The sequence below is a fragment of the Microtus ochrogaster genome, unplaced genomic scaffold, assembly GCF_000317375.1.
Source record: "Microtus ochrogaster isolate Prairie Vole_2 unplaced genomic scaffold, MicOch1.0 UNK126, whole genome shotgun sequence".
NCBI lineage: Eukaryota > Metazoa > Chordata > Mammalia > Rodentia > Cricetidae > Microtus > Microtus ochrogaster.
Genome location: NW_004949224.1, coordinates 531,649 through 557,916, shown reverse-complemented (window position 1 = coordinate 557,916; position 26,268 = coordinate 531,649). Strand labels below are relative to the sequence as shown.

The following is a 26,268-nucleotide window of genomic DNA, read 5'->3' as shown; positions in this document are numbered from 1 at the left end:
TAGACCAGGCTGGTCTCGAACTCACAGAGATCCGCCTGCCTCTGCCTCCCGAGTGCTGGGATTAAAGGCGTGCGCCACCACCGCCCGGCTGTCATATTATTTCTTAAATAATCTTTATTTAAGAGAAATTTTCAGACTTGATAATGCCAGGCCCCATGTTCAGCATGGCCTCTCTCATGTAGATCCTTTTGGAGATGAGTTTATACAGGGAAGAATCACAGGCAGATCTTTGATCGTAACAAGAAATTTTAACCTAAGGTGCAAGTGAGGGTCATATTTAACCTTCTCACCAAGCCCTTTTCATTCTTTAGTGGGCCATCTTGTTTTTTTCTGTACTTACAAGATAAGCGTTATGGTCTGTAGTAAGAAAAACACCTATTTCCCTGAAACTTCTAATAAAATATTAATTTCTTGGTACTATGCAGTTCTGTACATTTATTTAAACACTGAGACTTTTTTATTATTGAAAATAGATTCCTCTCTCATACAATATATTCTGACCTCCACACCCCCTCCCTCCACTTCCCCCAGCTCTCCTTTCCCCTGGATCCACTCCCTGTCCATTTCCCTTCAGAAAGGACCAGGCCCCCAAGAGACAAACACAACAAAATAAGATACAAAGCAAAAGCCCTAATATCAAGGAGGACAAGACAACCTAATAGGTGTGGGGGTGGGGAGATCTCAAGAACAGACAAAAGATTCAGAGGTATATCTGTTCCCACTGTTAGGAGTTCTACAGAAACACCAGAGGTCCTGATGCAGACCCATGCAGGCCCCATGCTTTCTGCCTCCGTCTGAATGAGCCCTTCTGCCTTAGTTAGGGTTTCTGTTGCTATCACAAAACACCATGACCAAAAAGTAAATTGGAAGGAAGGGTTGGTTTATTTGGCTTACACTTCAGCATTGTAGTTTATCATTGAAGGAAGTCAAAACAGGAACTCAAGCAGAGCTGGAACCTGGAGGCAAGAGCTGATGCAGAGGCCATGGAGGGGGGCTGCCTACTGGCTTGCTTTCCCTAGCTTGCTCAATCTGCCTCCTCCCCGCCTCCCTTTTCCCTCCCCCTCCCCCCACTTCCCTCCCTCTCCAGTCCAAGAGCAGTCAGAGTTCCCTGCCCTGTGGGAAGTCCGAGGTCCTCCGCCCTCCATCCAGGTCTAGGAAGGTGAGCATCCAAACAGGCTAGGCTCCCACAAAGCCAGTATATGCAATAGGATCAAAACCCAGTGCCATTGTCCTTGGCTTCTCAGCAGCCCTCATTGTCCGCCATGTTCAGAGAGTCCGGTTTTATCCCATGCTTTTTCAGTCCCAGTCCAGCTGGCCTTGGTGAGCTCCCAATAGATCAGCCCCACTGTCTCAGTGGGTGGGTGCACCCCTTGCAGTCCTGACTTCCTTGCTCATGTTCTCCCTCCTTCTCCTCATTTGTACCTTGGGAGCTCAGTCCAGTGCTCCAATGTGGGTCTCTGTCTCTATCTCCATCCATCGCCAGATGAAGGTTCTATGGTGATATGCAAGATATTCATTAGTATGGCTGTAGGATCGGGCCATTTCAGGCTCTCTCTCTCCTCAGCTGCCCAAGGACCTAGCTGGGGAAATCTCTCTGGACCCCTGGGAACCCTTCTAGAGTCAAGAGGAAAGCTCAGTCAGCTTTCTTATAGAACCCAGGATCACCAGCCCAGGATAGCACCACCCACCATGAACTGGGCTCTCCCCCATTGTTCACTAATTAAGAAAATACCTTACAGCTGGGTCTCATGAAGGCATTTCCTCAACTGAGATTCATTAGTCTCTGATGACTTTAGCTTGTGTGGAATTGACACACAAAATGAGCCAGGACACCTGCTTAGTTGATTCAGATTCTAAAACTTCTATAAATACATTATCTCTGCTCCGTTTTGGAAAGGATATGAAGTGATGTTAGTAATCCCATTTTGCAGATGAGATGACCCCTGGATTGAGTGACATAAGGCATATATCAAGTGACAGAATAGGTTTGAATTTCTGAAGGATTCCTTTTTACATTTCTCCTAATAGTAATTCCCATGTTTAACAAATAAATGCATTTTCTTTGTAATAATTTCCATTTTCTAAAGTATTTGACAGCAACTATTTCCTATTAAAGTAATGTAAGTAAAGATTTAGTGAGAGTCTTCTTATGTGTTTTAGATAATGGAGCTAGTAAGAATTCACTTGGTGAATCTATACTTCAGAACAAACACATAATAAGCATGGCATCGACCTTTAGGGAAGGCAGGGACTAGGAGAAACTGTCAGATTATTATATGGCATATGCTAGCATACAGTTAAGGAAATGTGAGAAGAGCTAGCTGGAGCTGAGATTGAAGGGAGAAAGGGTTCTTCGGGCTCTCATGAAGGCAAGAGACTGTAAATTGGCCTCGGGGCTTTTATTTAGACGCTAAGGTGCTTGTATCAGAAGTGTCACTTGGAGAGAGGCTAGAACTATGAGACCTTTGGCCTTATGGAAGGGAACCTCCCATTGCCCAAGGGCTAGTCCTCAGTATTGTAGATCCCTGAGGTCCATGTTGTCTGCTGAAACTCTTAATAGAATAAGCCATGGAGTGCAGTATTTATGCAGGGACACGGTGTTTATCAAACCTATCTCCATCAGAATAGCTGGAAACCGTAGGGCTAGCTTAAAGGATGGAGAGACCAGTGATTGAGAAGTTGAGGTTTTTAATTTGTGTCATAAGATAGACCGTTATACCTTTAGTCAGAGTTAGCAAGTTCAGATAAAGATGTTGCTTTCTAGGAAAAAGAACGGCCCTTGATGTAGGCATGTTGAATGTGTGGTACTTGCAGGATAAATGGTTGGAGATGTTCAGTGGAATTCTAGAAGTACTTACCTCATGCTCAGTAGAAATGCTAGGAAAAGTTAGTAATTTGTTTATTTTAAATGGAGTCTTCCTTATTTAAGTACTGTTTGTGTTAGATATAAAATGTAGACACTATCCATACTCTTAACACTTACGTTTTCAATAATATAAGTGTCACAGATATTGTAAGAGGATATTATTTCTGTGATGAACTATGGGGAAAGGGGAGCATGGAGGCAGTAATCTCTGGAGAAGAGTAACAAATTTGATGCACATTTGAAACCTCGTCAGTGCTCTTCTTGTGGACCAAAATAAGAAGCACACTCACGGGCAGGGTCAAGTCGCTTTGTGAAGCAGCATGGCGTACTGAAGGCCTGAAATTCAGTCCTTAATGTAGGGTGCTGTGGTGAGTGATGGAGCTGTGCAGGCAGTAGTTCAGATCGGGTGGACGTAAATAGACACAGGTGTTTAAAGAAAATGCACTGTCACTGTTTTAAAACTAGCATGCTAGTTGCTTGAAGATTGCTATGCTACGTCTAGCATACTTTTTTATTCTAAAACAGAATATGGCCTAAGTATGTGGTTTGCTATGCAAAGCAAGTATTTGGAGAAATATTTTTAGAGGATATATATTAATTATTTTCTATTGCTGTGATAAAGTACCATGAGCAAGCAAGAGAAGGAAGAAGGGTTTGTTTTTTTTTTTTTTGGTTTTTTTTTTTTTTTTGTGCTTAGGGTTCCAGAGAAAGAAGTGTCCATGATGGCAGCTAGAGCCACAAGCTCAAAGTTTGCATCTTGTCAACTAGCATGAAGCAAAGAGAATGAACTGGAGTAGGACCAGGCCTTAAGCACTCAAAGCCTGCCCCCAGTGACATCTTCCTCCATCAAGGCTATATCAGCTCAGCCTCCCAAACAACGCCTCAAATACGGAACATTTCTCATTGAATCCACCACAGGAAACTGGCAGGGAATGTTTGCATGTTCCTTGTGTACTAGAATTTGGGGGCAGCAGCATTTTTAGTCATCATCCATGCTTTCCTGACTTTTGAGTCACCTATGTTCCTGTAAGTGATTCCCCAGTAAACACATTGGTTCACCAAACTACCTGGATGGGATAGTATTGTGACTGTGGTCTGACATTGTCTTCTCTGTTGAATGCAACTAGACTCCCTCCCAGGAAGTATGATGCAAACCGTTGTCTAAGCAACTCATTTGGCTTTATAAATCATAGAGTTTGACCAGTACCACTTGTTGAAGATGCTGTCTTTTTTTCCCGTTATGTATTTCTGCCTTCTTTGTCACAATCAGGTATCCATAGGTATGTGAATTTATGTCTAGGTCTTCAGTTTGTTTCCACTGATCAGTGTTTCTGTTTTTGTGCTAATATCATGATGTTTTTATTACTATAGCTCTGTAGTATAATTTGAGATTGGGGATGGTGAAACCTCCAACAGTCCTTTTATTATTTGGGATTGTTATAGCTACCCTGGATTTTTTGTATTTCTATATGAAGAAGAAAAATTTTTATTTCATGATATATGAAGAATTGTGTTGGAGTTTTGTTGGGAGGTGCATTGAATTTGTAGATTTTTTGGTAGGTTGGTCATTTTTATTATGTTAATCCTACCAATCCATGAATATGGGAGAGAGAGCTTTCCATCTTCTGATACTTTCTTCAGTTTCTTTCTTCAACATCTTAAAAGTTTTTATCATACAACTCTTCCACTTTCTTAGTTAGAGTTACTACAGGGGAATTTATAGTTAGAATTACTTGTATCACATTTCCAGGGACCCAAACGGGGCACCTATGGCAGGCCAGAGAAACAAATCCACCCAATCTAGCTTAGTGATCCGGTGGCTTTTTTGGACTTCTGGTAGCATGGTGGGCTCAAAGGCATCTGTGTCATGAGGAAATTGACCTCAGTTTGTGATGACATAAAAGCTGTATTCCTGGAGTTCCTTCTTGACAACAGCTAAGCTGGTTGGAGTGTCTTTTCTCTGCAGTAGTTGTGACTTCTGATATAACCTTGGGGGCAGGGCCATGTGAATCTTGTTAACTTTCTGGAGTTCCCTGAGACTTGTGAATATCATCTTCTTCCTGAACTGCCCTCTTCCAGAGGCAGTGTTTTATTTAGGACAGCACAACACTGTCCCTCACCATTTTAGAACTGGCCCACAGATAATTTTCTACTCTGGAGGGAGGGTAAGAGTCCTCACTGGCAAGATGAGGTTAGTGTTGGACCTAGGAAAGACTATTCTTGTACATAATAAGGATCCTATGGGAAGAGGAGGAAAGAAGCATAAGATTAGCAATGAGCTGTGTGATATTTCTATTGGCCAGGGATAGATAGACTGCAACTTAACATTTTCCTCTTTGAGGGGCTGGAGAGATGGCTCAGAGGTTAAGAGCATTGCCTGCTCTTCCAAAGGTCCTGAGTTCAATTCCCAGCAACCACATGGTGGCTCACAACCATCTGTAATGGGGTCTGGTGCCCTCTTGTGGCCTGCAGGCATACACACAGACAGAATATTGTATACATAATAAATAAATAAATAAATACATACATACAGCCGGGTGGTGGTGGCGCACGCCTTAAAAAAAAAATTTCTTTGAATTGTCCAAATGAAATTTTGATTCAGAAATATTGGAAAGAATGTTAGAAAACAGGCTAGAAGAAAGAGCGTCCGCCTATACTTCCGTACCAAAGAGGCACCAAACCAAGATTGCACTGAAAATCCCCATTGCCAAGAGAAGCCTAGGTATCTACTTGTGTCACACTCCAGGGTTACTCTGTTTGCTTCGTACAACAAAAAATAACAATCACAACCATTTTTAAGACAGTTTCTAACCGGGTGGTGGTGGCGCACGCCTTTAATCCCAGCACTCAGGAGGCAGAGGCAGGTGGATCTCTGTGAGTTCGAGGCCAGCCTGGTCTACAGATCTAGTTCCGGGACAGGCACCAAAGCTACAGAGAAACCCTGTCTCGAAAAAAACAAACAAACAAAAAAAGACAGTTTCTTACTAACTTATCCAGGCTGACTTGAAACTGGTGCTCTTCCTGACTCTGCCTCCTAAATAGCTCAGATTCAGGCATATGCCACCCCACTCAGCTGTCATAAGCATTTTTTTTTTTACCAAATTTTAAGTTTGTGAGGTTTTTTTTTCTCTTAAGCCCAGTTTTCTAGTCCTTGAGTGGTGAAATTCAAAAGAAGTGACACAATCAAATTAATCAGAAAAAGTATTTAAAAAATACCAAAAATCAGTTCAGAGGATTTCATATAAACAATTGACTAGTCTTTTAAAGCACTAAATTGATTCTGTTGTGTTTAATCAGAGCAAGAAGTGGGTATAGTTATTGTCTGGTGAAATGGTAAATTTACAAAATTTGCAGACCATTTATATATTCATTAAATGAAACAAGTCTTTAAAAGTGTATGGTCTGTATACAAGTGCATATGGAGGGATGTGCATGTGTGTGTGCACTGGCTGTATACATTTTGGTTCTATTAAAGAGGCTTAGATTCTGTTATACTCTGACGCTATTAAATGAAGTTGATATTTCTTATCACGAGACTCTAGCACATCAAATTATTAACAGTACAAGATCAAGGTATATAAGACATATATAGCTCAGGTAAGAGGAAGAGTTTGAAAACCAGTGGAGTAAGAAAACTCACTGGTGGGACATGCATCACAGGTGCTCAGAAGGGTGTGTTCAAAGAAGTGGATGCACAGAAAGCAAATCCCCCTGAAGTTTCAATACAGTACCAGTTAGTCAGTTCCTAATCACCATTATACAAGCTCTAGAATGTAATTAAAAGTGAGCCTTCTCGGGCTGGAGAGGTGGCTCAGAGGGTAAGAGCACTGGCTGCTCTTCCAGAGGTCCTGAGTTCAATTCCCAGCAACCGCATGGTAGCTCACAACCATATGTAATGAGACCTGGTGCCTTCCATGCCAGCAGTACATTGTATGCTTAATAAATAATTAAATTTTTTTTTAAAAAAATGTGAGCCTTCTCTCCAAGAGTGGAAGAAAAGCGCTCTGTTGTGCTTCATACAGCTGCTTTGTTTGCATGGCATTGTGCTTTATGTGTTAAAACAATGAACAATACGGATCATAAGAATATGCTAGAATCTCTAAACTAAAAATAGTGTTGATATTGAAAAGAGAAGAAAGGCTCTTTCTTTTAAACAAGAATCCGATGCTTTAAATATGTTTAGATTTTCAGCATTGCCTCTACACCTTGAGCACACTAGCGGTTATGAGCTCCTCCTCAGATTCCTGTTCTCACCAAACAATGTGAGTTCTCCCCACCAGCCTTTTTCTCTCAAGTTAGAAACTGGTATGACCTAGTCACCTCACCAGTGCTGCTGTTTCTCTTTGCTGTGTGGAATTAAAAACCAGTATTATATAGGCAAAAGCTGGTGCTGTAGTGTTGTAGATGCAGACATATAGAGGTAGCTTGCGGGATCAGTGCAGCAAGACAGCTCCTCTCTGCTGCCAGGTTCCATGGAAAGGCAACTCCTAGTACCCAACCCTTGTTCACATTTAGAGCCACTTTCTAAGGATCAGTCACCCCAATCTCTGTCCCTTTTTTTTTTCTTTTTTTTTTTTTTTTTTTTTTTTTTTTTTTTTTTTTTATAAGAACTGGGGAAACATTCCTTGCTTTGGACAATACAACTCAAACCTTACTTGCTGTACCTTCTTTTAGAGAGTGCATGGAATCAAAGCCTTGACTTGAATGGCCACTTAGAGTGACTCTTATGTGACTTTCCTGACATCATTTTCACTACAGTGCAGAGGTAGAAAAGTAAAGACAACCCAGAGATCCCTGCCATTCTTACAGGACAAACAGAATTTTAATTTTACTTTTTAAATTGTTAGGAGGAAGTTAAAATGGAATGCTTAGAATCTTTAAAAACCATAATATTCCTTAAGATCACAGATGAATTTAAGAAGACAATTGATAAGGGTGGTGTGGGACAAGCACTTCCCCACTGAGCCATACATCCCTAGTCCCTTAGAAAAACCTGCCAAGTCGCAAAGGACTCCACACTGTTTACTAAAGCGATTTGATTTTTATCTTGTAGTCCTTTTGTCAAGGAGAAGCCAATGAAAGATTGAAAGCAGAATTTTATTTTTCAAAGATCACTCTGTAGTCATTGTTGTTGAAAGTGGGAGGGAGAAGGAACTGTGAAGAAGGGTTAGTTTCCTGTGCGTCTATTGTCCAGGCAAGAGATGTGGAGGGCACTAGCTCAGACAACAAAAAGTGGGGATGGAAAGGACATGGAAGAGTCAGGAGTGGAATCAGTGATGTTCTGTGAGTGAGCCAGCCAGTCCACCCAGTAGACGACGTCTGACATATACCCTTGGATCTGTTTATCTGAAATAATCAAAGATTTAAAAAAAAAAAAAAAAAAAAAAGGAAGAGAAAAGAAAAAAATGGTGCTCTTGTGTATTTGCAGCACTCTGAAGGCTGAAAGCCAAATTCTGTGTTTGTAGGTGGCCTGGACGATGCGTAGCAAGTTGTCTCACAAAACAGATGTTGGTGTTTAATAATTTCCACTAGGAAAAATTCCTGATAATTTTGTTTGCAACTAACCTGTTTTAGAAAGTATAGTTCAGGGCCTTAGAGAGATTTTTCAATGGTTAGGGACACTTGTTCCTGCAGAAGATGTGGATCCCAAACCCAGAAGGTAACTCACAATCATCTACAACTCCAGTTGCAAGGGATCCAACACTCTTCTGCAGGCACCAAGTTGCATGTGATACACACACATGCAGACAAAATAGTCATGCACATAGAACAAAATACACATCTAAAATAACTAAAATCTAAATAAATTATAGCATAGCACAATGGTTCTCAACCTTTGGTTACTTGTATGTGAGTGTATTTGCGTGTGGGCAGACCTGCCAGGAGACAGAGGAACATGTTTTGATTCCTAAGAAATATATGTTTTGGTCTGTCAGAACTATATGTTTTCTGATGGTCTTAGCTGACCCCTGTGAAATGTTCTTTTAACCCCCAGATTGAGAACATTAGATCTAACGTAGTCATTCTAAAATTTTCTTGGGTATAATAGTTAATTTAAACAAAGCACATACTTTTTTAAATAAAAAAAAACTTTGATTCTTCCCCAGTTTATTTGTATAGATTTATAGAGAAATCTCATTTCAAGTACATTTTCTAAGAATAATTTTGGAACAGAAGTCCTTATATTATTAAAATTGAAGCAATTGTAAAAGTTTCTCCATAAACACTATTATGAAAAAGAAATACATTATTACACTGGAGAGATAGCCTGCAAAGAAAAGTCTAGTTCCATCTGGAATCATATGCTTAATAATATGCTTTTATGTTTGTCCTCTGTATCTTAAAGTTGTTGGAGTCAGTGAAGCCTATGAGGATGCTGCCAATTGTCTGTGGTTGTTAACTAACTCCAAGCCTTGTGCAAACTGTAAGTCTCCAATACAGAAGAATGAAGGCTGCAATCACATGCAGTGTGCCAAGGTAAGGTGCTGGCATGTGTTCCCATGCTTTGTGGTTAAAAGTCTTAATTTAGTTTGTACTACAAGATAATATTCTGGTAATAAAACCATCAGCTAAATAAATAATTCAGTTCATTGCTACATTGAAAAATTAAAATGCCTCCAGAGATCCACCTGGCTGAAACATTTAGGGAATTGAAAGGAAGTCTGTGATCAGAAGACTGTAGACTTGAAATGGGAAGATCTTCTGATGCAGAACCCATAAGCATGAAAAGATGAATTTTCACATTATACTTTTGTCATTATCTTTTAATTGTGGTCTACTTAATGAGTGAATTTGTAATTAGTTTGTGGAGATACCCGTATATGTGTTCTCTTTTACAGTGCAAGTATGACTTTTGCTGGATCTGCCTAGAAGAGTGGAAGAAACACAGTTCTTCCACTGGTGGTTATTACAGATGCACTCGCTATGAAGTCATTCAGCATGTAGAGGAGCAATCCAAGGAAATGACTGTGGAGGTAGCCCCTGCCCGAGAACTCTCTGTCTGAGCTACTGTTGGAGAGAATTCCCTGTCTTTATCATGATGAAGCACTGCTTTGAATACACATTAGAGTACCCTTGAAACAAAAACACTATCAACTGGGAACTTTTTTCCTTTAAAATTTTCCTTTTTTTTTTTTTTATTTTGATGAAGATAAGAAAAATCCAGTTCCAGTCTGCCTTTGTAAAGATTTAAAACCAATTTTAACATAATATTAGCAATATAGTATTGTGTTATAACGTACCTCTTTTTTCCAGTCAGGCACAAGGAGGGAATGTTTTTTTTTAATTGATTAATTTATTTTATGTGTGTGACTGTTTTGCCTGGATATAAGTTTGTACAATACGCATGCCTGCCTGGAACTCACAGAGACCGGAAGATAGTGTCAATCACCTAGGACTGGAATTACAGTAAACTGCCATTTGTGTGCTAGAAACTGAACCTGGATCTCTGGAAAAGCAGGTGGTGCTCTTAATCACTGAACCATCTCTCCAGCCTTAATAGTTGTTTTATTATATTTGTCTTATAGATTAGGTGGTTTTTTTCATTGTTTACTTTATGTACGTGGGTGTTTGCCTGCGTATATGTCTACGCACCATGTACATACCTTGTGTCCACAGTCAGGGTGCTAGATTCCCCTCGAGCTAGAGTTACAGATGTTTGTGAACCGCCATGTGGCTACTTAGGAATCGAACCTGGGCCCTTTGGAAGAACAGCCAGTGCTCTTAACCACTGAGCCTTTTCTCTAGCTTTCTAGTCTAGACAGCTTAAACAACAGAAATTTAGCCAGGCCATGGTGGCGCACACCTTTAATCCCAGCACTGGGGAGGCAGAGGCAGGCGGATCTCTGTGAGTTTGAGCTCATTCCAAAGCTATGAAGAAACCTTGTCTCAACTTTCTCCCATGTAGTGACTACAAAGCCCCACCTAACTTGTTCTTGGTGAGGGTGCTCATCTTGGACTGCCAACAGGCCCCACTTTCTGGTCATGGTGACTGGGAAATAGAACAAGAGATCTCTGGCAGCTTACATTAAGATAGAGCTGTAATGGTCTCACTTAACCTGTCACCTCCTCATGGATCTTGTCACCACATATAAGTACATTTTGTATTAGGGCGTCAATGTGAATTTTGAAGGAATACAAATCTTCTATAGCGGTGAACCATACAATCAAATATTAAAGATGTGGAGTTATCACCAAGACTACAAACAAGTGCCTTGAGAAAGTATAGGTCATTATATTCTAGCAACAAAATAGCACATTTGCATGAATTACTACCCATTACTAATGAGACATAAATCCCACTAAAACCAATTTTAATACAGTTTTAGTAAAAGTCATGAATGTACTTTTGTTTCCTAGGCTGAGAAGAAGCATAAACGGTTTCAGGAACTTGACAGATTTATGCACTACTACACAAGATATAAAAACCATGAGCATAGTTATCAGGTATGTCCCAAATCATTACAAATGAACTAAGACACTGTTAAGAGTGAAGAGTCTGGGTGTTTTGGTACATGCTTTTAATCCCAGCGTTCAGGAGGTAGGGTTAAGTGCAAGGCCAGCCTGGTCTACAGAGCAGAGCAAGTTTCAGGACAGCAAGTGCTACACAGTGAGACCCTGCCTTTAAAATAAATAAATGAATGAATATTTAAATTATTTATTTCTGTTCCTTTAGTTAGAACAACGCCTTCTTAAAACAGCCAAAGAAAAGATGGAACAATTGAGTAGAGCTCTCAAAGAAAGTAAGTTCTCGTGTGTGGGTGTGTGTGTGTGTGTGTGCGCGCGTGTGTGTGCGCGTTGTATGTGTGTGCGCGCGTTGTGTGTGTGTGTGCGCGCGCTTTGTGTGTGTGTGTGTGTGCGCGCTTTGTGTGTGTGTGTGCGCGCGCGTTGTGTGTGTGTGAAGACAATTCAGTGGTGATGGTAGATGGGAAGACCCCTAAAGGAGGACAGTAGATCCCGTGAACTGCTTCTGCCATTGTCCTAAGTTCTCTCAAGCCCTGCGTGCATGCTAGCATATTAGTGTCTACCGGAGACTCCTCATGTGTTACCAGACAAAACCACACCGTAATCTTGCTTCCCCCGTGCCAGCGCTGGTGCTCTAGTGTTGGCAAAAGTGAACGGATCCTAAAGGTCTTCCAGGAGGAGAAAGTATACATGTTGCCCAATCATCACATAACTGAGTACTCAGAGCTGCTTCAGACATCATATAGATTTGGGGGAGAATTGAACTCAAGAAGCAAAGTCTTGAGAGGGCCCAACTTGTGAGTATTCACACCAGCTACACAGAGCATAAGTTCTAGTATGCTTGTTTTTGAGGGTTCTTAGTTTATATATTAAAAGCACATTTCAAACATAAAAGTGTAATCTCTTATATTTATCTCAGTTCATAAAGTAATTTGCACCTATATTTTTTGTGGAAATAGTTTGCTAATAAGACATTTAAAAAGTTAAATAAATTAGTGGAGGCAAGTGTCACTCCTGGTCTGGTCTAAATTTAGTGTGTAAACTTTAGAGGTCAGTGACTCTGCTGGACTAATACAAACTCTAGAAGTGTGCTTATGAGCAGGAAGAAAAAAGTCTCACAGGTGCATATTTCCTCGTGTTTAGAACTGTGTTTGACATAACAAACAGTAAGTGCAAATTATTGCTTTTATTCATATTAGAGATTCCAGGCAGCAGAGTAAAGCTGAAAATTAGAAGCTGTAACAATTGGAAAATGAAACCGTCTGCTTCTTAGACATTCCATGTATTATTATAATGGAAGGCAAGGGATGTTGAGTTCCTTTTGCTTTTTATATTTTACTACACATACCTAGAGACATAGTGTGCATGTAGCAGGGTTTCTCTTAGACCACCAGCCAGCCCCAAATCATGAGATGGAGACTTATTATTAATTATGAGTACTTGGCCTTATCTTACATTGTCCCACTAGCTCTTAAAACTTAAATTAACCTGTTTCACTTCATCTACATTTTCCCTTGGGGCTTTTCTCCTCCCTTCCTCCCTTCCTCTTTTCTTTCCTTCCTTTCTTCCTGGCCTACTCCATGTCTGGCTATCAGCTACCTGGCCCCGGGCGTCTACCTCTTCCTCCCTTGTTCTCTTCTCTTCTGTTTTTCTTTGAAGCTTATATTCCCCCTACTACTTATTTCTCTCCATTCACCAGTCCTGCCCATCCCTCTACTGCTATTGGCCATTCTGCTTTTTGTTAGACCAATCAGGTGTCCTAGGCAGGCAAAGTAACACATCTTTCCATCATTAAACAAATGCAGCCTAAAAAATGGAACACATCTTTGCCTAGTTAAACAAATATTCCACAACATGTCTGTAGATATATTTGGATGTTCCATGTCAGTTTGTACATGCATGTGTATTATTTTCCTAATGGTATGCTGAATTTGATATTCACTAATACTTCAATTTAGATTCTATAGCTTAATTCTGTCTCATTTATAGTTTATAGAATCTTATGATGATATCTTGGTGTTATTCTGCCAAGACAATTTCTTCTCTATCCTCCGTACTCTTCCTCCCTTCTTTTTTACTTTAGTTTTAGTTAGCCAGTTCCTCAGCATTTATTTTTTTCTTTACAATATTGCTTTTACAGAGGAATAATTATGATTTTTTTAAACGAGCAACTTAACAAAAGCATTTATACAAATTCTACAGCAGCAAAATTTAAGTCAGGGATAATCTATTTTTATGAAGTAAGCATCTTTGGGTAGACCCAGAGCTATACTATTTCCTGACCATATTAGATAGACACTTCAGGAAAATATGTGTTCGTGGCTTCTGGGCTTCAGGGGCCTGTACCTTTCACACAAGTGTTTATCTAGGATTTTAGTTCAGTCAAACTATATATTTGCAGAAACATTCACTGTATTCAATTGCTTTGCAGCTGAAGGAGGCTGTCCAGACACCACTTTCATAGAAGATGCGGTGCATGTTCTCCTAAAAACTCGACGCATCCTCAAGTGTTCTTATCCATATGGATTTTTCTTAGAACCTAAAAGCACAAAGAAAGAAATTTTTGAATTAATGCAAGTAAGATGCTATTTTAAATTGTTTTGACTTTAAGTGTGAGTAGTAAACCAGTTTTGTTTATATTTTAAGTAACTTTACATAAAGGGAAAAGTACCTTAATGAACTAAATTTTCTTTGTGTTTAAATTTGTCAGTGTGAGTTTGAATGAGTTCTGCACTGTGTAACATTTCTATGAGCATGAGTTTATTTCAGACTGGGCACGGTAGAGTGTGGCCTATTTCTTATTAAAAATGGAGGTTTTATATTTAGAGATGAAACAAACTGCATTGCATACTTGAATAGAAAGTTAATCTTTGCCATTTTATTTCAGAAGTAGAACTCAGAAAGTTACATATTTAAAACAAAAACTCCTAAGTCAGTCCCAAAACTCACCAAACTCATTACATCATTCTCGTAATTGGAGGCCACCACAATTTTCTGGTGATTTTTATTGTGAACTTTTAGGCTGCCCTCCACTGATTTATATTCTGTATTTCTTTTAAGGCCACAGCAGTCTTGCCTTGTCTTAGATTCCTTCAGCATTCATACGTCATTTCCATTGCAGCAGCTGTGTACCAGAGTATGCAATGCCCTGAATATACTGTACATTTGTTCTAAATGGTGTCTTTCTCTACTACTTGGAGATTTGCACCCACTCCCTTATTGTGTTTATCAATGGATGCTATCTCCTTGCATTCATGATGACTTAAAATATAATCCTTTCATAACCTGAAAAATATACAAAATAGAAAGAATGTTAAATGAGAAATTATTTCAAAATGTAATTTCTGACTTCAAGAGAATTTGACTTGACTAAGAAACCAGATATGCTTTGTATCTGCTTACCTCGTTTCTCCTTTCTGTAGACAGACCTAGAAATGGTCACTGAGGACCTTGCCCAAAAAGTCAATAGGCCTTATCTCCGTACCCCCCGCCACAAAATCATCAGAGCAGCTTGCCTTGTGCAGCAGAAAAGGCAAGAGTTCCTGGCCTCTGTAGCTCGTGGAGTTGCTCCCGCAGACTCACCAGATGCTCCCAGGCGCAGGTAAAAAATTGTGCAATATAGAAACCTTGCTGGTTTGAGCCGCCAGTGCCAGGACTTTTTTAAAATTGTGCTGTCATTCATATTTTTGGGAGTTATTTATACCTACAGTATGGGTAGCTGATAAAAATATATTGTTTTGGTGATATTTTCTTCTTCATACAATTTTTTTCAAAATGATTTTGCTTGTCTATCATTGTGCAGCTCTCCAGACTAAATAAGGCTAGCTTAATTTCACATATTAGAATTCATAATCCAGAGTATTCTGACATGTGATTTCAAATTTAATACATGTAGTAACTTGGGAATGATAGTCATAAACATCTTAAGGTATAAAATTTGGAATCTTTGCCAGCTTGCTGTGTTCATATTTGTATTTTGGTATTAGGAAATTAAAAGTCTGGTATTTTAAGACTACTTTAGTGGTCTGAATTAATCCCTTAAAGAGAAGTTGGTTTGTTTATTTTATTTCACATTATCCTCCATTGCTTGTGCCACAATAAATTAAAGCATTTTTTTCTTATAGCACTAGAAAGTCATTTGTCCTTATTTTTACATAAATATTTATGGTGAAATATCTTTTATACTTATGAAATGAAAATGTAATTAATCAGAATATTTTTATGTTACATGGTTATTTTTATTTTTCCGTCATTTTGCACAAGTGTAAAGCAACTTAGTATTTGAGAAAATAATGGAAGTAATTATATTTTACTAGTTGGATCTGCCTGAGTTTGGCAAGTTATAAGCAGATAAGCATTTTAAAGGGTAAGAGTCTGGTTATATTATTGCAGTACCGATAATGAATCAAACAGTATGTCTAATTTCTTTGTAGCTTTGCCGGTGGAACATGGGATTGGGAATATTTAGGATTTGCATCACCTGAGGTAATTGTTTTTCTGGGGTTTGGAGTTATCTCCATGGTTTTTCTTCATGCAACCCCACTTGCATTTGCATCCCCACCTGTTTAAATCCTCTGAGATCAGAAATGCTTGTTCTTTCTTGTGTAACAGAAATGCCTTGGCGGAGTCTGCCTTCAGCTCTTCCTTATATTGGAGTCTAACAGTACATTCCCCTTTCACTGCTATTAATTACTTCATAGAATTTAGTCAAATTTATAGCATAAATATTTAGAACATCTTCTAGTTTGTTAGTAGAGATGTAAATTTTATGCATAGAAATGTATAGTTGTGAGTTGTGGCCTGGTAGTGATATAATACCGCCAGGCTGTCCCGGAACTTGTTCTGTAGTCCTGGCTGACCTATGAACTCAAGAGATCCACTTACTTCTGCCTCCTGACTGCTGGGATTAAAGGCATACACCACCATGCCTGGCATAATAAACCATTTTTTAAAACAAGGAAATTGTAGAACAATTGATACTCTAAATAAAAATATGACCTAGTAAAAATCTTGGTCAGGTAGCCGTTTTCCCATATTTAAATTGGCACTGCCACTGTTGTATCTGAGTCTAGAATAATTTTAACATTTCTTTCCATTTCTGTTTCCTTTGTGATTTATAAAATAGTACATCATTAATCCTTGAGTTTAATTCTTATAATGAGGAGGACAAATGGTAAAAAGGCCTGTGCCTTGTTTAAACTAAATGCAAATCTCAGCTGCTGAGGACATTTGTAATCACCTGAAAGCTTTTTGATTTAGGTATATGCAAGAAAATAGTGACATGAGACAATTTTAAATGCACTTAAAAATAATTGTATTGGGTAATAAATTGTAAAAATAATATTAATAAATAACTTTAAGAATGTGCTAAACTGTAGCTCAGTGATAGAGTGTTTGCGTAGCATATCCTAGATCCAGTTTCCAGCCACACCGACAGGTAGGTAGGTAGGTAGAGAGACAGACAGACAGATAAATAGACAGATAGATAGACAGGTAGAATTAGATAAATAAAGATAGATCAGATAGCTTGGCTGTAGTGGCCAGATGGATAAAGTATGAAAGTTTTATAATATCTAACTTGGTTTCTCTTACTCCTAGTACTTTCACTATAAGCACTTTGAGTAACTCTAAAGTAACTGGGATATTCACAGGCCTGAGGACCTTCATGTTAACCCTGGGAGATTCAACAGTGATTCTCAGAAGTCTGCTGCCGTACACCGTGGCCTCTCTTTGGCTCTCATTTCCCCTATTTCTGTAGCAGATATTCTTAGATCATAGCCTTTGGTAGTAACAAACTTATCATAAACTATTACCATAAATGTAAAACAAATGTATGGACATCTTATTTTAGTCTGTCTTCTTCTAAAATACTATGTAGTGAATACTCCTATGTTGTAACTAACCTGGGCATTGAATAATGAGAAAAGAAAACTCAGTGATGTATTTGAAAGCCAGCATGTAACATACTTCTTTTCAGCTATACTTCTGACCTGGGAGTTGATAAGTAGTAGTCACAGAGACTCTCTGGCGTAACAGTATTTCTATCTGGTTTTTTCTGCTGCTGTCCCCCTCCTCTTCTTCCCCACCTATACTTCTTGCATATATCACAAGCACTTAAAAGCTAGACCCCCAGAGAACCTATACTGTTACTAACATTATTGTGATATCAATGGTAATTTTAGATAACAAGACCCTTGAAGTAACGGTTACAGCTAGCTCTGGAGTTTGCAAGTATCCCAGTAGAAGCATCTGTGACTGTTAGAAATTTTGCATTTTGCTTTCTGCCTTTTTTATTTCCTTGGCTTGGCTAAACTTAAAGTTCCCTTTTCTAAAGCAAGTGATTTTATAGTATGTGTAAAATCATACATTTTTTTTCCTCATGGAGGAATTTTTGTTTTATTTACATTTTTACAATTTGCATGCTCTCCTGTATTTTATAACCTTTGGTTTATGCAGGAATATGCTGAATTTCAGTACCGGAGGAGGCACAGACAACAGCGCCGTCGAGGAGACGTGCACAGTCTGCTCAGTAACCCTACAGATCCTGATGAACCAAGCGAAAGCACTTTTGGTGAGCTCCTGGCGTGGCAGGTATCATAGTCTCTTAGAAAACCATGGCATTGAGGAATCAAGTAGGAACATCCTGGGTTTATCGCACCCGTCTCTGCTGTGTAACTTTAATCAAGGCACTTGCGGTCTCTGTCTTCTTTATTCTAAAATGAGCATCCAGTTAGGCCATGCAGGTAAAGCACTGTGGCTGCTCAGAAAGGGAATCTCTTGATACCATTAGGATGTGCTTCAATATTTTTTTTTCTGCATTTAATTGGACTCTTAAGGTGAGAGGCATCCTACCAGATTAGGAAACAATGAATAAAAGATTCAAGTTTCTCAAGGGATCGTGTTCCCAGAAGCATTCTTAAACAGGACTATTTTAATTATTTGACTTTAAAAATGTTAAAAATATTCATTAAACATACCTAGACTTGTAGGCAGAGGCTGCTCGTTTGATTCCCAGCCACCTAGACCCGAAATAACCACACACACAAACTGGATTATTACAACATTGCTTGACCTATTAGCTTATGCATATTTCTAGCTAGCTCTTACATCTTAAATTAACCCATCTCTATTAATCTGTGTATCTCCACATGGTTGTGGCCTACGGGTAAGGTTCCATTTGGTGTTCATTATCTGTCTCCTGCAGCATCTAAATTCTCCCTGACTCTGCCTGCTCTCTCTATATATTTCTCTCTTCCAGTCTGGCTTTACTCTGTTAAGCCATTGGCCGAAAGCAGCTTCTTTATTAACCAGTGACAATAAAACATTCACAGCATACATCACCTCCCCTTTTCTGTCTAAATTAAAAGGAAAGTTTTAACTTTAATACATCATTAGATACAGCAAAACTGTTATCAACCAAGAATTAGTTACAATATTTAGTCCATTTGCATTTGATAAATTAAGAAAAATAGTCTATCATCTATCTTATCTTTGTGAGTCTAAAGTTTTATATCTAATCTATCTTTTATTATAACTAAGGAAAACTAACTAGAACTATTTATTCTTCAACTCCATCAAAGACCCCAGAAGGATATAATATTACCTAAGTTAACAGGAAGTACGTTGTAAGCAACTTCCAAAACTCTAGAAATGACAGAGACATCTCACTGCCTGGACAGTCACCCAAAGTTCTTTTGTAACATTGGGGCACCCATCTTCAGCCCATAGTATCCAGCAGACTTTTACATGAAGCAGGAAATTGGAAGATCTCTCATGCCTTCTATTGGCAAAGTTCATCAGTTGCTTTCTTCTGTATCCTGCAGAATGTCTGGCAGACTCTTTCATGAAGCAGGAACCCCGAAGGACGGTCTCACTTTTAGGCAAGTTCAGCAGTCATTTTTCTGTGGGTCCTGCATGTCCAGTTCATATAGCATAACATCAAGCAGTCCAGGCAAGAGCAGTTTCTTGCCCAAACGTCTAACAAACTCCATCAGGAGCCTCTTCAGTGACCATCATCCTCTTGAAGTAGATTGGTGCTGCCAGAAGCAGATGTGTCTCATTATCATGAAAAGTCTTAAGTTCATAAAACATTTTAAATGTCATATTCCTTAGGTCTTTGAAAGGTTTGAAGATTATCTATCTAACCTAAATATATCTCTAAATATCTAGAAAACCTAACTAACATGACTACAAGCTTGACTATTATAGATGATTATTAATAATAATGTATTTCTTAATTATACATTATATTTTTAAATGAGCTGCACAAACACAATACCTTAATCAAGAGCAGAAATATACATATAACAAAATTGACCTAAACTTTGTATCAGCAGACCATGATCCATACCAACGCAAATTATTCAATCTAATAGCATATCCCCCTTTAAATGTAAATAAACATAAACAATCATTTAGGGAATTTAGGATTGTTGTCTAGACTACTTCCTGCTGATTGGGAGGTGGCGCTATTAATCAGGTCTGTCATGGGATATCCTGTGTGGTAGATCCATCTTAGCAGTCCTAAAGCCAACATGGATGTTGGATCATCTAGGCCATTGTTTCAGGGGTCTTCTTTGATCAAACCTACAGGTTCTCATCCTCTGTAAAAACAAAAGTAGAACCTCTTTTCCAAAGCAGCATATCTTTAGCCCTAAATTTTGAAGTCAAGATACCTTTAAAATATATATGTTGGTTTAGCTTAGCAGCACCTATAATGAAATGTCACTCTGTACTTTACTCAAATATACATAATCCAGATTCTCTGTGTATATTCCATTTTAATATGGCTTATTTTTCTTACTGTATTGCTTTTTCTACAAGTTTAATATTTATGCCTTTAATCCAAGACTGTTTATACTCTTTTATATTACAACTGTCTACACTCTTTTTCCTCTCTCTCTCAAGCCTACATACATTTATCCAACACTGTGACCCATTTAGACGTCTTTTCTATCTGAATTTGTCTTTATTGCGTGTGTATCTGTAATTAGTTTTTAAATGACAGGCATGGCCAGGACCCCCTCCACAGCACTGCCTGTTGGCTCCACCCAGTTCAACATCGTGGTGAGAGTCATGCACATTGCCACAGCTCCAGAGTTGTAGCAGGTCTGTATCAACATTAAGCAATTTGTAACACACTGGTCACAGACCCTATTTAAGTGCTTGGTCTCCTGAAAGGGCCAGAGCTATTCATTCAACTAGCATGAACCAGGAAGCCTTTTTAAAGGGGCTGTGTGATGTGTTTTTGTTTTTTGTTAGCTGCTAATGATAAATCAGGAAGACCCTGCTTTCCACCAGTGAACAGAGCCCATCCGAGAAAAAAAAAAATGCAGCTAAACTTTGGTTTTTTTGTGGCTAGAATTTTTTTATAAGCTCTCTCAGGTTTTATGTGAATTTAGCTGGCACACGGTTGACACGCTAATCTGTTTTCAGAGACTTCTCATTCATTTCCCGGCTGCCCAGGCATGAAATAAACACAGAAAAACTATATTAATTGCAATACTGTTTGGCCAATAGGTTAAGCCTAATTCTAGCTTATATCCTAAACTAACCCATTTCTATTAATCTGTGTATTTACATGTGCTTGTGGCCTACCTACAGTAAGGTTCCATCCGACGTTTGGCATCTGTCCCCTGCAGCAGCTTCATAGCTCCTCCCTGACTCTGCCTACTTTGTATATGATTATATATATATATATACTTTATTATATATATCGATTATATATACTTTATTCTATATATGTATATATAGAATATATGTACATATATATATTCTATATATAGCTGGCTTTACTCTGTTAAGCATTGGCCAGAAGCAGCTTCTTTATTAACTAAATGGCAATAAATATATTCACAGCATACATCACCTCCCACATCATAGACTGTAATAACAGAATCAGTTGAACCACCGATTGGTTCTTGAGGCTATTGTGATTCCAGAACTGTTTAGTTTTATGAAATCTGAAGATAAAAAATACTGAAATTCATTGTAACTCAGGAAAAAGGAGTAAACAGTAGAACCTGCATTAATGAAAGTCATAGATCGCAAGCAAGAGTCTAAAAAGTGCTCACAGATTTGCAGTGATCACACTAGATACCTGTTATTGTTTACAGTCAGACCTGCTAAAAAGGGCAGGAAATGAAGTGGATATGAATGTGAGCCTGAGTTTTCACTAGCATTAAAGGAGACCCTGCCAGTTTAGAGGTGTATGAAGACAGCTGTGTCTCCTTGTCGCTAAATTGTCTATGGTGCCAATTATTACTTTGAAGCAGATATGCCAGAAGGTGGCGGCAGCCTCAGGCCTGGTGCGTCCGTAGTAAGCTCTGCATCCATGAGTGTGCTGCATAGCTCTTCCCTTCGAGACTACAGCCCTGCCAGTCGCTCTGGAAACCAGGACTCTCTGCAGGTAACCTTGCTGGTGGTGTGGCACCATGCTTTGTTCCTTCTCCGCTCAGTGGTTTTGGGGGTTTACTTTTACTGGTTTCCTCTTTCTTCCTAACATGGTAGTTTTGTTTTAATGATAAAGCATAAAAAGTCTTCTTGTATTTCAGGTTTATGTTAGGTATATTTTCCCTTTTATCAAAGGCAAGGAGAAAATGGTAAGATGTAAATAAAGTAACTTGTAGAATTAGAATTATCTGAGAAAGGAAACTGGTGTGATTAGGTTAAGTAATGTTTCCTTTAGTCAAATTTTAATATGACTTTATTTTTCATTGCCTCAGGCTCTGAGTTCCTTAGATGAAGATGACCCCAATATACTTCTTGCTATACAGTTGTCACTGCAAGAGTCTGGACTGGCCATCGATGATGAAACCAGAGACTTCCTTAATAACGAAGCATCCCTGGGAGCCATAGGCACTTCTTTACCTTCGCGGCTAGACTCTGTACCCAGGAGCACAGATAGTCCTCGGGCTGCACTAAGTAGCTCTGAGCTACTGGAACTTGGTGACAGCCTCATGAGACTAGGAGCAGACGGTGACCCATTTTCAACTGACACTTTGAGTTCACGACCTCTCAGTGAACCGAGAAGTGATTTTTGTCCCTCTTCCAGTGACCCTGACTCAGCTAGCCAGGACCCCAGTGCCAGTGACAATCTTCTTGGCAATATTATGGCTTGGTTTCATGACATGAACCCTCAGAGTATCGCCCTGATTCCTCCAGCAACAGCCACGGAAATGAGTGCAGAGCCTCAGCTTCCCTGTGTCGGAGCTGGGTCAGAAGGTCACATGAGGGATGTGAGACTGGTGCCTCCGGAAGACTCAGTGTCCAAAATTGCTGGTGTCCATGAAGGCGAAAGAACCCAGAGGGAAGAAAAACCTCGGGAAGAGAATATTCTGGCCGGGGAGGAGTTGTCTCAAGTTGGCGACAGTAGCAATGAGGCAGTCAGCAGAGGGGATCTGTCAGATGCTGCCAGTCAAACCCCTCAAACCTCAAGTGACTGGCTCGAGCAAGTACATTTAGTATGAGAGGCACATGTTCGCTCTCCAGGTGAATTGCAGTACAGGGGGTATGTTAGGTGGAGTTTGCTTTATAGAGACTTTGATCCACTCAGTTTGAATTCAGTTATAAACCACTGATGTTAGGATTGAATGCAAAGGTGTTCCCTCGGATGATAGCTCCAGTGTCGATTTTAACCTTACAGGGAATTTTCATTTGTGTTTGTCCCTTTTTCTGTGACAAAAGAAGAGCAGGAGAGAACACAATGGAATAATGGGTTGACATCCACATTCTCAAGAGAATGCAGTGCTCTGTCTAGCCTGGGGTTGACAGTATTAAGTTGACCACTTATATCAAAAGCTTACTCCTTAATCCTCTGATGGCTTTCCTCTTTTTTAAAACAGTGAGACGTTTTCTTCATTTTAAAAGCTGGACTGAGTGTGTGTCCTCAGTGTCTATGTCTATGTCCCTTGTTGTCCCAGCAGTGTGAGCTGTGGTGTCTGTGCTGCTTCTAGTACCTGTCTACCACAGTGTGACTTTTTTTTTCCCACATGGATCAAAGATTCCTCATGTCTATTCACCGTCCAATTGTGCCAAACTCTGACTCCGGCGCTGACTAACAAGATGTTCAGGTGTGCAGCATCCTAGTATGCTCCAGGGCAGTGTCAGCGTTGTTGGGGAGTAAAAGGTGCCACTCGGTAGCAATGATGTTCCAGAATTTAATGGGCTTTTGTTGCCATGGAGACTGCATTTAAATAAATGTAGCCTGTAGCTTAAGTAAACTAAAGCTAATGCTGCTGTTAAAACAGTTTATTTTAATATTAAAATACAGTTGATTAGCAACAGCGGTGCTGTATTTAAGAGACACTTTATTGGAAGTGCAATCATAGTTCTTTCTTTTCACAATCTTACAGTGCATTCTAATTACTAATGGGTGCAGTTACTTTTAATGGCGTTTTATAACATAGAAAAACTGGAGTTTTCATGAGTTACAGTAAATCCCATAGTTATTAAAAAATTCAATACAACATCCTACACAACATGTTACCGTGCCTTTGCCTAACCTAAATGGGTAGTTGCCAGTTAAGTAAGTCAGTAATTCAAATTTCAATGTCTCTTCTGAAGTAACTATGCTATGAATTGCAAAGACCTCCATGAAACCACCCATGGCCTTGCCTTTACAGTAACTATGACAACTAAGTGTTCAATTTGTTTGCCTAGATAGCAAATGCTGCTGTGTTTGTTCTCTTGTGCAGAAGTCATCTGCTGTGTGATCACTGTTTAGTATTGACAACCCAACCTCCTAGTTACCAGTGTCCTACTGTGAAGAAATACTGGTCTTAGTTCTAGTTAAGATACAGTGGTACAGCGTGTCATTAATACTAGAGTAAACTGTTGGAATGGCTCTTTTACTTATTATTATTAAAGCTAGCATAACATAAGCAAAATAGATACAAGGAGCACTCCATGTAGTGCTTTGCCATTGTTACCAGAAACCAAAATTTCTATACTGAGTTTGTACAGGTAAGTCCTAGGCCAGGTAGAAGATTGTCTTTCATACTGATGTCCATAATTATTGTTCTTATTACCTCTTTTTCAAACCTTGCTTTTGAAATATTCATGTACTTTGATTTCAGATGGCCAAAACATTGTACCTAAGTATTGACTGGTAATTATTCATGGATATCAAGAGTTCCTAATAGTTTTTATTTCTCCAGTTATCACAGCATTGATATGAGTCCCTTTAAAGTTAGTGGGGCAAATGCAAACTTTGTCTACAGTGTATTACTGTATGTTAAGCTGAAATGGTCTTAAAGAATTTTTAATTTGGATTAAAAATATGAACACCATAAAGTTTCTAGACCAGGGTGTAACTTTTCCAGTAGAAAGCACTTGTATCCCTAGAGACATCTTGCACAGCCGCAGTGAGGAGAGGAGGGGTCTCTGTCCCCATGCCCTGTGCAGTGCCTGTCATGATGTACTGGTTTCCTGGGTGTAAAACTATCATTTTCCAGTTTGTACTTCCTTGGTACATATTTTAAAAACGGCACAGTCATTGACTTTCCAATTCAGTAATAAAGTTTGGCAAAGCCTATTTTGTAAACAACTTTAATTTTATAATGTAAAAAAAAAAGTTAATCTAACCTTGACTTGTTATTTGCACTTTCATAGTCTATACTTGATACATTCCCACTTTATATACAGTAGGATTCTACAGACCTGTAGATGTTTGGCCAAATGAATGCTGTTAATAATATGTAAAATTCTTTGATTAAACATTTATTACTTAAACTATTTCCATTTTGTCTCACTAAATCATAAACTTCATTTTAAACTAATTAGGAAGTAAATTTTGCTTTATGTTAAATACCCTCCAGAATGATGGTATTAATTTGGTTCTGCCACTTAATTGATTAGTGCCTAATATTTTTTACAGTAGCCCATTTGTTGAACATTGTGCACCCCAAAGATAAATTTGAATTCACTATATGATACTACATTAAAATTATGAATTTAGTGCTCATTTTCATTTCTCTAGCTTTGTGAGGAAAAATGTCATTTCCTTAAAATCTAATAGAAGAAGAGGAAAGGTAATATAGAACTCCAATTTCTGTTTTGTGAAATTGGGAGGAAAAAAAGTATGCCTTGTAAATAGAAGGTCATGCCTCTCACTACCTTGTTCTCTGGCTTCCAGTGAACACAGCCCTTGGTGTCCCTCCTTCAGGGTATGTGCATCAGTTCCAGGCCACTAGATGCCACTGAGTACCTTAGCGACGTGCCTTTCGTTGTGTGGATCTGAAAATAGCTCCAGAGTTCACATGCTAAGTCCTTCCTTCAAGGTATCTTTTGTAGCCACTAGTTGCAGTTCTTTGTTTTACTCTTTTGACTCTGCTCTCTGGGGGCCCTGCCACCTAGCTTCCAAATAAATTACACAGATACTTATTCTTGTTTATAAATGCCCAGCCTTAGCTTGGCTTGTTTCTAGCCAGGTTTTTGTAAATTATCCTGTCTACCTTTTGCCTCTCTCTATGTGACTTTTCTTTCCTTAGTATTTCATGTATGGCTGTGTGGTGGGTTGACTGACCCCTTCTTTTCTTGCTCCTTGGTCTCCCTGTCCCCAGATTTCTCCTCTTTTATTCTCTCTGCCTGCCAGCTCTGCCTATCCTTTCTCCTGCCTTGCTATTGGCTATTCAGCTCTTTATTAGACCAATCAGGTGTTTTAGACAGGCAAAGTAACACAGCTTCACAGAGTTAAACAAATTTACATAAAAGAATGCAGGACATCTTGGCATCATTAAACAAATGTTCCACAGCATAAACAAATGTAACACATCTTAAATAATATTCCACAACGACTAGTCTCATCTTTATTTTTTCAGTCCTAGATAACCTGTTGCCTGACCTCTTAGGCATTAAAACCTGAGGCTTACTGAAGTTCAGTTTTTAAAATTGTTATGGTTAGTCTCCAAAGCGTAAAACTTTGGAACCTAACATTAAAC

General features: G+C 39.0%; 1 protein-coding gene across 7 annotated transcripts in view; it reads left to right on the top strand.

Moving 5' to 3' along the window:
- Positions 1-25,063, top strand: part of Ankib1 (ankyrin repeat and IBR domain containing 1) — a 112,082-nt gene extending 87,019 nt beyond the window's left edge. For 4 of the 7 annotated variants that reach the window (XM_013355410.2, XM_013355411.2, XM_026778319.1 and 1 more), the window contains 10 exons: positions 9,213-9,343; positions 9,706-9,840; positions 11,225-11,311; positions 11,541-11,607; positions 13,761-13,906; positions 14,752-14,930; positions 15,763-15,814; positions 17,786-17,900; positions 21,601-21,737; positions 22,054-25,063. In XM_013355410.2, the coding sequence (XP_013210864.1) occupies positions 9,213-9,343; positions 9,706-9,840; positions 11,225-11,311; positions 11,541-11,607; positions 13,761-13,906; positions 14,752-14,930; positions 15,763-15,814; positions 17,786-17,900; positions 21,601-21,737; positions 22,054-22,797 (1,793 nt within the window). In that variant the 3' untranslated portion in view covers positions 22,798-25,063. The remainder of the gene's footprint in view (positions 1-9,212; positions 9,344-9,705; positions 9,841-11,224; positions 11,312-11,540; positions 11,608-13,760; positions 13,907-14,751; positions 14,931-15,762; positions 15,815-17,785; positions 17,901-21,600; positions 21,738-22,053) is intronic. The other 3 variants (XM_013355414.2, XM_013355415.2, XM_013355413.2) reach the window with 3 other exon arrangements.
- The last annotated feature ends 1,205 nt before the right edge of the window (positions 25,064-26,268 follow it).